The 12,620-nt window shown below is 47.6% G+C and overlaps 1 protein-coding gene across 2 annotated transcripts in view; it reads left to right on the top strand.

The window, feature by feature from the left end:
- The window catches only part of LOC123413558 (conserved oligomeric Golgi complex subunit 3), a 43,188-nt gene extending 31,046 nt beyond the window's left edge, over positions 1-12,142 (top strand). For both annotated transcript variants that reach the window (XM_045106490.1, XM_045106491.1), the window contains exons 21-25: positions 334-450; positions 965-1,057; positions 10,656-10,781; positions 10,863-10,963; positions 11,833-12,142. In XM_045106490.1, coding sequence (XP_044962425.1) covers positions 334-450; positions 965-1,057; positions 10,656-10,781; positions 10,863-10,963; positions 11,833-11,962 — 567 coding nt within the window. In that variant the 3' untranslated portion in view covers positions 11,963-12,142. The remainder of the gene's footprint in view (positions 1-333; positions 451-964; positions 1,058-10,655; positions 10,782-10,862; positions 10,964-11,832) is intronic.
- Positions 12,143-12,620: the final 478 nt, after the last annotated feature.

The following is a 12,620-nucleotide window of genomic DNA, read 5'->3' as shown; positions in this document are numbered from 1 at the left end:
CTGTTTGTTGTATTTCAGTAGAATAGAAGTGATCTATTGGCAATACCAAATAAGATGCACCTATAATCTTGTCTTCTTTAGAGAAAATTTAAACCCTATGTTTTTCAAATGCACTCCTACTTTTTCTTTGCATCTATTTTGTAGTGAGCTCGGATTTTCTTGAAGCTTTATTAAGGTTTTCAACAGTGTAATATCATTTTGACTTGATCATGTGATCTCTGCAGGACCAAAGCTTTTTTAATTACATTTAGCTATGATCATGCTGATGTTATTTATCATGTGGGTCGATCATATTTCCTAGATAACTAAAAAAATCACGTGCTCCTTTTACAGGATCACTTAAGAAGGATTCTCAGGGGGCAGGTCTCATTATTTGACTGGTCAAGGTCAACATCACTTGCTAGGACCTTTTCTCCCCGCATTTTGGAGAATCAGATTGACGCCAGAAAAGTAAGTAACTTGACCTTTTGGCTTACAAGTGATCATTTGCTACCAAGTGTAAGATGTTTTTGTCATTTTCCCATGGTTTTGTACTATTAAGTTTCATGCACCAACCAGTAGAATCAAAGTCCGAACCGATGGAGGACTTCAACAGCTACTAGAAAGTTGGCATTCCATATCATGACAATTGGAATTAAGTGTGCAGATGTGCGCTAACTGGTAGAATCAAAGTCCGAACCTTGGAGAAGACTTACTTCAACAGCTAGTAGAAAGTTGGCATTCCATATGGTGACAATTGGAATTAAGTGTGCAGATGCGCATGCACTTTTGAGCATAAGTCGGACCTTGCCTGTGCTGATGTACAAATGCATCTTGACATGTCATGAAGCTGTTGACAGTTGCTAATGTCTAAAATATGGCAACACTGAATACTCAAACATGAATGTTTAACCATTTGCGCTCGCATCCTCTTTCAGTTTTGTTGATTCCAGCTAATTTCCCTGCAAATACTCCTTTATTTCAGGAACTGGAGAAAGGCCTTAAATCTACTTGTGAAGAGTTTATAATGTCCATCACTAAACTAGTAGTGGACCCAATGCTTTCTTTCGTTACTAAGGTATGGTTAATCAAAACTTAGCCCTTTGTATTTTGTTTTGCTGTAATAAAAAGTTCCCTTTTCTCTCACCGTTTCCTAAATAACACACAAAAGTTCCATACCCCTAAAGTTGGGTCACATCCTCGGCCTCACCTTCTCGAAGCGTGCGTTTGTTTACAACAACAACAACAACAACAACAAAGCCTTTAGTCCCAAACAAGTTGGGGTAGGCTAGAGGTGAAACCCATAAGATCTCGCGACCAACTCATGGTTCTAGCACATGGATATCAAGCTTCCACACACCCCTGTCCATGGCTAGTTCTTTGGTGATGCTCCAATCCTTTAGATCTCTCTTTCGGACTCTTCCCATGTCAAGTTCGGTCTACCCCGACCTCTCTTGACATTATCAGCATGCTTTAGCCGTCCGCTATGCATTGGGGCTTCTGGAGGCCTGCGCTGAATATGCCCAAACCATCTCAGACGATGTTGGACAAGCTTCTCTTCAATTAGCGCTACCCCAACTCTATCTCGTATATCATCATTCCGGATTCGGTCCTTGTGTGGCCACACATCCATCTCAACATGCGCATCTCCGCCACACCTAGCTGTTGCACATGTCGCCTTTTAGTCGGCCAATATTCAGCGCCATACAACATTGCGGGTCGAACCGCCGTCCTATAGAACTTGCTTTTTAGCTTTTGTGGCACCCTCTTGTCACAGAGAATGCTAGAAGCTTGGCGCCACTTCATCCATCTGGCTTTAATTTGATGGTTCACATCTTCATCGATATCTCCATCCTTCTGCAACATTGACCCCAAATAACGAAAGGTGTCCTTCTGAGGTACCACCTGCCCATTAAGGCTAACATCCCCCTCCTCCTCGTGCTTAGTAGTACTGAAGGCGCACCTCATGTGCTCGGTCTTAGTCCTACTAAGTCTAAAACCTTTCGATTCCAAGGTTTGCCTCCATAACTCCACTTCCTGTTGACCCCCGTCCGACTATCATCGACTAGCACCACATCGTCCGCAAAGAGCATACACCATGGGATATCTCCTTGTATATCCCTTGTGACCGCATCCATCAGCAAGGCAAAAAGATAAGGGCTCAAAGCTGACCCCTGATGCAGTCCTATCTTAATCGGGAATTCATTAGTGTCGCCATCACTTGTTCGAACACTTGTCACAACATTATCGTACATGTCCTTGATGAGGGTAATGTACTTTGCTGGGACTTTGTGTTTCTCCAAGGCCCACCACATAACATTCCGCGGTATCTTATCATAGGCCTGTTAGGAAGTATTAGTATTAGTCTAGGAGTCCTTATTAGTCTATTAGTATTAGTCTAGGAGTCCTTATTAGTCTATTAGTATTAGTCTAGGAGTCCTTATTAGTCTATGTTTACTTTCCTTGCACGTCAAGTCATGTGTAATATATATATGCCCCTTGGGCCTTCAATAGAGACAAGTTGCTTATTCCTAACATGGTATTAGAGCTAGGTTAACTTTTGCACGCCGCAACTCGTGCTGTTGATCCGCTCCTCCTCATCATCCTCGTCGCCGGATCCCGTCCAGAACCGACTCTGCTCTCGCGGCGGTTCCCGGACTTCAGGCGCCAATCCGCTCCTGGATCTCGCCCAGCCTCGATCCGCTAGCCTCGATTCGCCAGGATCCAGCGAGAAGCCGTCTCGGATCGCTCTCTGGGAAGGCCGGCCCCTCTTTTTTTTAGCTTCTGGTGAGAAGGCTCCGTCTCGTATCAATCTCCACGTGAAGCCACCAGGCTCGAGCAGTACTAGTTCCTGTTGCTCTACGCCGCTGTCTTCTGTGTTCCTGTTGTTGTTTGCACCCACAGGAACCAGGATCCCATCAATCTCTCTCACGTTGGAGCAATCAATCTCACGTGAAGGCACCCTCCAGGGAGAAGCCGTCTCGTATCCAAATCCAGACGGGATCCAGATCGAGTGCCTCCACCTGCTGCTGCTCCAAATCCAGACGGGATTCCTGCTGCAGATCCAAATCCAGACGGGATCCAGATCGAGCATCTCCTCCTGCTTTGACTTCGATCGGGACGCAAGTCGCTGCCTCGTCGTCTGTTTTGCTCCCGCCGGCCCTCTCTGATCTGCAGCTCCCGTGAGTTCTAAAAAAAATGTCTGCTTCATCCGGCTACGTTGCTGTTCCTCGTTGTCCGGTGATCTTTGATGGCACTAATTACACCGAGTTCATTGGCTTCATGCGCATTCACATGCGTGGCATCCGCCTATGGGGTTTTCTTTCTGGCGAGGTCTGCTGTCCGTCATGTCCGGTTCCTCCCGTGGCTCCCACTCCGCCGACCCCACCGGCTCTTCCTGCAAATGCTTCTCAGGCCGCAAAGGATGAGGCTAAGCTTGCTGATGAGGCCTCTATCCGTGTTTATGATGAGAAGGCTTTGACTTATGAGGAGGCTCTTCAGACGTATCATGGTGCTCTGTCTGCTTACACCCAGTGGCTTGATGATGATGCTCGTGCTGCAGCTGTTCTCACTACTAGCTTTCTGCCTCAGTTTGCCTCTGAGTTTCTAGGCCTTCCTACTGTGTTTGAGATGTGGACTTGCCTTCGTCAGCGCTATGAGACCTCGGGTGATGCCTTATACCTCTCTATGGTCCGTGAGGAGCATGCTCTTCAGCAGGGTGACTCTACTGTTGATGACTTCTACGCACAGAGTTCTGCTATCTGGCGCCAGCTTGATTCTCTCCGCAGTGCTGGTTGTCATACTTGCCCCTGTTGCCAGGCTGTCCAGACCAACTTGGAGTTTCATCGCGTCTACGAGTTCCTGTCTCGGCTCCGTAAGGAGTTTGAGCCCCGGCGTGCTCAGTTGTTTGCTCGTGGCCGTATTTCTCTCATGGAGGTGCTTTCTGAGATTCGTGCTGAGGAGACTCGCTTACGTGGTGCTGGTTTACTGGAGGTTCCCTCGGTGCTCGCTGCTAGGGCTACTTCTACGCCACCTGCTGCACCGACCCCTTCTCACTCGAGTGCTCCGCCGCTCTTGCCCACTCCTTCTGGAGGCTCAGGTCGCCCCCGTCCACATTGTGGCTACTGCAACAATGATGGTCATATTGAGTCCCACTGCTACCTCGACAGCTTCAGCCATCGCTTTGACTGAGCAGGATATTCTGAGACTTAAGCTTCTGCTCGCTGCTTCAGGTTCTTCCTCGACGGGTACTGCTGGTATTGTGACTCAGGCTTCCCGCACTGAGCAACCACCTTCTACACAGTCAGGACCGTCTCACGCACACTCTGGTTGGAATTGGCCTTCGCCGCCGTGATATTATTTTTTCTCTTCCGCTGCCATCATCCCTAAACTAGTATGTGTTTTCTAGTTTTCTTTGTTTTCCACTGCGTCCACCAAATCCGTTGATATTTTGTGTTTTCTCATGCCATGCGAGTCCACCATACCTTAGTCCGTCAGCCTTTCTCCGGTCCTGATCCTTTTGTGGCCTACTTGTCCTTGTTGTTTTCTATAGGATTTTCTGGATTTCTTTTGCATTGTCGATCTACGTCCATCGTGCCTTATCCGCCGAGCTTCTTTCGCCGACGGTTGTCGTGGACTATGATTTTCCGCGCAATGCTTTATTCTCTTGATGTGCCATCTTCTTTTGACAACCCATCTTCTCTTGATACTTATGTTGTATCTTCAAGTGATGCGGTGTCTACCTCTGATGTGTCATCTCTTCGTTATCTCCTTCGGCGACTCGACAAGTTTTGAAGACTCTTCATGCTACGACGACACTCTCAAGACGCGGATTTGGATTATCATTTTTTTTAGTATTACACTTCTTCAAATGCAATGCTATTGCATGCGCTTTGGACTTGAGAGGGGGGGGGGGTGTTAGGAAGTATTAGTATTAGTCTAGGAGTCCTTATTAGTCTATTAGTATTAGTCTAGGAGTCCTTATTAGTCTATGTTTACTTTCCTTGCACCTCAAGTCATGTGTAATATATATATGCCCCTTGGGCCTTCAATAGAGACAAGTTGCTTATTCCTAACAAGGCCTTCTCCAGGTCAATGAACACCATATGCAAGTCCTTCTTTTGCTCCCTATATCTTTCCATAAGTTGTCGTACCAAGAAAATGGCTTCGATGGTCGACCTCCCAGGCATGAAACCAAACTGATTTTTGGTCATGCTTGTCATTCTTCTTAAGCGGTGCTCAGTGACTCTCTCCCATAGCTTCATTGTATGGTTCATCAATTTAATTCCACGGTAATTAGTACAACTCTAAACATCCCCCTTGTTCTTGAAGATTGGTACTAACATAATCCTGTTAGGAAAGCAACTTATCTTTATTGAAGGCCCAAGGGGCATATATATATTACACATGACTTGAGGTGCAAGGAAAGTAAACATAGACTAATAAGGACTCCTAGACTAATACTAATACTTCCTAACATCCCCCCTCAAATGCAAAGCGTATGCAATAACATTGCATTTGAAAAGTGTAATACTAAAAAAAATGATAATCCAAATCCACGTCTTGAGAGTGTCGTTGTAGCATGAAGAGTCTTCAAAACTTGTCGAGTCGCCGAAGGAGATAACGAAGAGATGGCACATCAGAGGTAGACACCGCATCACTTGAAGATACAAGATAAGTATCAAGAGAAGATGGGTTGTCAAAAGAAGATGTCACATCAGAGGAAGACACCGAAGAGATGCCACATCAGAGGAAGACACCGCATCACTTGAAGATACAACATAAGTATCAAGAGAAGATGGGTTGTCAAAAGAAGATGGCACATCAAGAAAATAAAGCATTGTGCAGAAATTCATAGTCCACGACAACCGTCGGCGAAAGAAGCTCGGCGAATAAGGCACGATGGACTTAGATCGACAATGCAAAAGAAGTTCAGAAAATCCTATAGAAAACAACAAGGGCAAATAGGCCACAAAAGTTGTATGGAAAGGATCAGGACCGGAGAGAGAAAGGCTGACGGACAATGGTATGGTGGACTCGCATGGCATGAGAAACATATAATATCAACGGATTTGGTGGACGCAGCGGAAAACAAAAAAAGAAAAACTAGAAAGCACATAGTAGACTATAAAACGGCAAGTGATAGGAGCATCACATAGCAGCAGCAAGCAGCATCACGTAGCAACAGGAAGCAGCTAGTAGCAGCATACAACCATGCGTTGTAGCTGCAGAACGCAAACGCAAGTTGTAGCTGCAGAACGCAAGCACTGGGCAGAGGTAGCAGCAGAAATACATGCTGGAAGAAGGCAGCACAGGCGTAAGGCAGCAGCGCTTTGGTGGAACGACGAGAAGCAGCCACGGGCATTACCCGTGTCCATCCAGATCAATCTTGTTCGGCTGGAGCAGCAGCCTTCATGCACAGCCGAGCGCTGGCCTGAGCGGAGAGCAAGGAGGCTGACAAAATGGCTCGGTGTCGCTCGATCTGGAGCAGCACCAGACCCGATGAGGGGCCGCCTCGATCTGGGCGGACTGGGGCGGTGACAAGATCCAAGGCGTGAGGCGGCATGACCGGATCTGATGAGGGGGCGGCGGCGGCTGGATCCGAGGCAGGAGACCGGCGCGACCTGCGGCGGCGGGTCCTGGACCAGCGACGGGAGACGAGGCAGCGCGAGACGGCGAGGCAGGGAGGAGCCGACGCGGCCTGGGTGAGGGAGCACGACGGGGAGGACTGCGACGGGAGAGCAGCCAGATCCGACCACGCAAGAAAAGCAGTGGCGACGCGCGAGATTGGATTGGGAGGGCGAGTTGCGGCGCCCGAAAAAAATAACCTAAGCTCTAATACCATGTTAGGAAAGCAACTTATGTTTATTGAAGGCCCAAGGGGCATATATATATTAAACAAGACTTGAGGTGCAAGGAAAGTAAACATAGACTAATAAGGACTCCTAGACTAATACTAATACTTCCTAACACCCTCCCTCAAATGCAAAGCGTATGCAATAGCATTGCATTTGAAAAAGTGTAATACTAAAAAAAAATGATAATCCAAATCCGCGTCTTGAGAGTGTCGTCGTAGCATGAAGAGTCTTCAAAACTTGTCGAGTCGCCGAAGGAGAGAACGAAGAGATGGCACATCAAAGGTAGACACCGCATCACTTGAAGATACAAGATAAGTATCAAGAGAAGATGGGTTGTCAAAAGAAGATTGCACATCAAGAGAATAAATCATTGTGCAGAAAATCATAGTCCACGACAACCGTCGGCGAAAGAAGCTCAGCGGATAAGGCACGATGGACGTAGATCGACAATGCAAAAGAAGTCCAGACAATCCTATAGAAAACAACAAGGGCAAATAGGCCACTAAAGTTGTATAGATGGATCAGGACAGGAGAAAGGCTGACGGACTAAGGTATGATGGACTCGCATGGCATGAGAAAACACAAAATATGAACGGATTTGGTGGACGCAGCGAAAAAAAAAACACATGCTAGACTAGATGCAATGGCAGCGGAAGATGATAACGAGGCCAAACAGCAGAGTTGTAGCAGCATTAATCGCACGTAAGCAGCTAACAACAGAGAGCACCAAGTAGCAGGCTAGCAGCTAGTGCAGACAAGCATGCAGCAGCAGCCAGCGTAGCAGAGCATGTACGCATACGGAAGCAAAGCAGCACACGTCATGCCAAGGTAGCACGCAGCAGCAACGTGCGGAGCAGAGGCAGCGGCGGCCAGTAGTAGCAGGAGTAGCACCACGTAGCAGCAGGAACTGCTGCCCATGCCGAAGGCGGATGCATGAGCAGTGCAGCAAAGGGCAGCTGAACGAGGAGAGCAACACGTGAGCAGCCACAGTAGGCTGGAGGTGCAGGAGCTGTCTGGGCCAGCAGCAGGGAGGTTGAGGGCAGGCACGACTGGGATCTTGCAGATTGAAACCTTCAGCAGCGCCGGGACGTGGATGCGGAGCGCGTCCATGTCGAGTCCGAAGAGCGCGGCGAGGTAGGATGTCCAGGAGCGCCCTAGGCCGGCCGCCCCCATGACGGCCTCAAGCAGTATGTTCCCGGCGGCGAGGAACGCCGCCATGTCGCCGAGCTCGACCCGCAGGTACGAGAAGGAGCCCCCGGCAGATGGGATCTCGGCGGCGGGGTAGGCGAGCGGGATGGCGGGGCCGACGTTGCGAGATCCGGCCTGATCTGCAGCAGCCGGGGACAAAGACCCACGGGGGCCGGCGGGATCCAGGGCCTGCGGGACCGGCTGAAGATCGGGAGCCGGCAGGAGATCGGGGATCAGATCGGGCCGGCTGGGGAGCGAGGCCGAGGCTGCGAGCGGGACGAGGGCGAGCTCGAGCGGGAGATTGATTCGGGGATCGAGCAGCAGCTCGAGCGGGAGCCCGTGCGGTTCTTCCTTCTCGATCGGGGAGGGCAGCGCGAGATGGCCAGAGGACGATGGCGGCATCACGAGGGGAGGGAGCGTCCGGCCGAGAGGAGGTTGGTGGCGGCGCGAGATTGGATCAGCACGAGTTGCGCGTGCAAAAAAATAACCTAAAGCTCTAATACCATGTTAGGAAAGCAACTTATCTTTATTGAAGGCCCAAGGGGCATATATATATTACACATGACTTGAGGTGCAAGGAAAGTAAACATAGACTAATAAGGACTCCTAGACTAATACTAATACTTCCTAACAACTCCGTCTCCATTCTTCTGGCATCTTGTTTGCCCGAAAAATGAGGTTGAAAAGTTTGGTTAGCCATACTATCGCTATGTCCCCGAGGCCTGTCCGCACCTCAATGGGGATACAACCAGGGGCCATCGCCTTGCCTCCTTTCATCCTCTTTAAAGCCTCCTTGACCTCCGACTCCTGGATTCGCCGCACAAAACGACTGCTAGTATCATCAAAGGAGTCGTCTAGATCAATGGTAGAGCTCTCACTCTCCCTGTTGAACAGCTTGTCAAAGCACTCCTGCCATCTATGCTTAATCTCCTCGTTCTTCACCAGGAGTTGCTCTGCTCCGTCCTTGATGCACTTGATTTGGTCAACATCCCTCGTCTTCCTCTCTTGGATCTTGCCATCTTATAGATGTCCCTTTCGCCTTCCTTCGTGTCTAACATTGGTAGAGGTCCTCTTACGCCCGACCTCTTGCTTCACTCACAGCTCGCTTTGCGGCCTTCTTTGCCATCTTGTACTTCTTGATCTGGAAGCATGCGTTTGTTTGCTTTACTAATTTTGTTCTCTCTATGCCAACCCCTTCTCTTTCTCGTAAGAATGAGGTATAGGTAGGGCTAATACTGAGGCTGGTTTTAGGATCATTTCCATGTCATCCTGCTTTGCCCATGTGGCCTCCCCTTCAACTGGTTTTGGAGGCAGGTGCATTCTTGGTCTTGACACAGATAGGGCTAAGGACTTGTTGGTGTGTTTGGACCTCCTGCGCAGCGCTCCCCCGTGAGACTGGACATGGTGCCAGTCTGCTGTGGGTCTCAGAGCTGCATCCTGATTAGGGTCCAGCATGAACATGAGATCTGGTTATTGAACTTGCCGCTCCTCTACTGCTTCAGGTTTGTCTCGTGCCACCGGCCGAATAGAGTTGCCCTGCCCACCTGGAACCTGTTTGATATTCTGCCTCCAGGAAGTGGAGCACTCCAATCGCATGGGGTTATACAGCTGAATGACCAGATGTCCAACTTGGCATGTAAAATTTTACAAGGAAAAGCAGTCATACAACAAAAGAGTTACCAACAGTACACACAAGAAGTGCTGAATTGGCAACGAGTAGCAGGAACAGAAGACACTGGTGCGTGCATAGTAGCTCAAGACCAGCCCGTGCCCTAATTCCCCACGTATCACCTCCCCATTCTGCCGCCAATCCTCCATTATAATCATCTGTAGTGCTGTTCTCATTGTTTATAAGGCGGTAAAGACCTAAGGTGAGCACCACTCGATCTGACGCCTAAGCGGCGCCTAAAGCGGGCATATTTGCATATTTCTAAGCCACTGCCAGGGCGCCTTGTCGCTTAAGCGTCTAAAGCAGGACGCCTTAGAAACAAGGCCTGTTATTTTGCTGTTAGTTTGATGAGCGTTTCTTTCAAGGGGCCTAATCGTATGGCATGAGCACTGAGATCAAGTTCAGGTGGCTGTTGAGCGTGTTGAGGCATGGCTGTGTATGGGTCTTCTACGTGCAGAATATCATGGGAGTGGAAGGGAAAGATGGAGGGGAGAAAGGTCTTCTGCATGCAGAGCCATGAGAGTTGGATGGAAAGATGGATGGATGGCAGAGAGAAGTAGAGAGGAAAGGGTGACATGGACGCCATGATGTGCAAAACAAAACCAGGTTACACGGCTTTCATATGTGGCCAATATACTGGAACTTGTAGCGGGCAAAACTAGCCCTAGGGGTTGGTTGGGGGGGTTGTGGTTGGGTTGGGATGTTTGTTGGTGATTAATAAACAGCATGATACATCGGATGTTATGTGGACATTGGAGATGCTGCAGAAGAGTAAAGTGGACTTCTTTCTTGCCATTTTGTATTGCAAGTTGTGACTATCCCAATCTCTAGTATTAATCAGGCCAAATAGCAAAGCCAGAATGTGAGATGTGTAACCACAATCCTAGAAAATCAGTGTTATATCCAGTGTTGTAGGCTATACTCTAAAATTTCGATTGTAACATGATTCACTTGTATGGCAGGTAACAGCTGTCAAAGTTGCACTGTCCTCAGGTAGCCAGGGCCAGAATTTGGATTCTGTTCTAGCAAAACCCCTCAAGACACAAGCATTTGCTTCACCCGATAAAGTTGCAGAGCTGGTTCAAAAGGTACATGTCATTTTATGAAAAGTTATTTACTACTGTGCGGCTTTTCATATGTCATGGAACTATTGATTCTGCCAAAAACAGGTTGGGACTGCTATTCAACAAGATCTGCCCAAAGCAATGACCAAGTTGATGTTGTATTTGCAAAATCCTTCGACAAGATTAATTATATTCAAACCCATCAAGTAAGATTCTACATCCTACAACACCCATCAAGAATACTATGGCATTATTTATCCACTGTAATAGTAATGCTTATCTGGCCAAAGTTAGCAACCAACATAAGTTTTTGCTATAAGAAATCAACATATATTGATGGAAATCAAATCTTTGTTAGGGAAATACCAACATGTATTCCCAGGATGCCATAGGCCGATATATATAAATGTACCAGAGCCTAAAGAGAGAGCTTGATCAAGCACCTTTATAGATCCCCATCATCCTTAGGGGTGGTATTTCACAACTATGAATAGACAATTTTATCATTAAGTAGAGAGGTAAATAGGTACAAGAGCTCAGCAGCAGGTGCGGGGATCAAAGCCTCCAACCTAAGCTCAGCTTCTGCCCGTTTCTATTCTGTGTTGTCATTATGCGAACTAGAGCTGGGCCACTTGAAGCATATCTCCACCTAGTACTGCGAGAGACGCAATGTTTATATTTCTCAAAGGTCCCTAGTAGTTGAGCAGATTTTTACCTTATCATTCCACTAATTTCGCAAATCTGTACACTTCCATACATCATTGTCAATCATGGTACTTTTTTACTTGTGTGCATCATCTAGATTTTTCACACGAGTACCTCGTTTAGTAAGTTGAAATGTTCTAAGCTGTATGCAGCTAACTTTTGGTTTTGATTGAATGCGAGATTGTCCTTTATTCATGTTTTTTCATACTACGAAATTCTAACATGTATGCTGACACTACTGAACGTATACTGAAGAGGGTCAAACACTATGGTACTAAAGTTATTTTCTGCGAATTTCTTCTAATGCTTTTTTCATGGTACTAAAGTTATTTTCTGCGAATTTCTTCTTATGCTTTTTTCTTTGTTCTAGGACGAATATAGTTGAGGCTCATATGCAGCTACAGTCCCTTCTGAACTCAGAATACTCTGCTGACGAAATTCAGTCTATTGGTATGCTGTCTATATCTGATCTGCAATCTCAGCTCGACAGTCTTCTGTAGCCCATACTTTTTCGTCTGTTTTGTTATGATGCTGAGTCTGAGAAGGGTACTCGATTGTTCAACTAGAGCGATTTTGTTTTTAGTTCTGTAATCAAATTTAAACACACTTTGATATGACATCTATCATGGTGGATGGCTAATAGAGGTTGTTGCTAATGTGTTAGCATATCGGATTGACTATTTCGTTGCGCCTGTACTCACATACTAGAGGTATATGCACGTCGCTCTTCCACTGTTTTCTCCTTTCTTTCCTTTAACCGTTTTTATATGGAATCCGTTGCTTTGACAATTGCAATTAGCGTGTCACAAACATATGTTTTCTGTTTTTTTTCCCCATGGGCTAGCTTGCAAGCTTTTAATTGGGCTGCAAGTAGTGGCTGTAGGCCATCGCCGCCGTAACTCCGCCCCCCTCCTTTGGGAGGGGGAGATCCTTCTCCAACGCCCCGCCCAGATCCGTGCCCACGTCGACGGTTTTTTCAAAGCGCTATTCTCGCCTTCCCCTCGGGGAGGGCTGTCCCTGGCCCAATCCTTTTGAGATATTGACCAGCGCGTGTCTACAGCGGAGAATGCGGCACTCACCGCTCCGCTCTTGGAGGATGAGGTCTGGGCGGCCATTAAGGGTATGAACCCTTCCTTCGCCCCTGGTCCGGATGGCCTC

The sequence above is a fragment of the Hordeum vulgare genome, chromosome 7H, assembly GCF_904849725.1.
Source record: "Hordeum vulgare subsp. vulgare chromosome 7H, MorexV3_pseudomolecules_assembly, whole genome shotgun sequence".
In the NCBI taxonomy this organism is placed as follows: domain Eukaryota; kingdom Viridiplantae; phylum Streptophyta; class Magnoliopsida; order Poales; family Poaceae; genus Hordeum; species Hordeum vulgare.
This window is presented reverse-complemented; position numbering and strand designations above follow the sequence as displayed.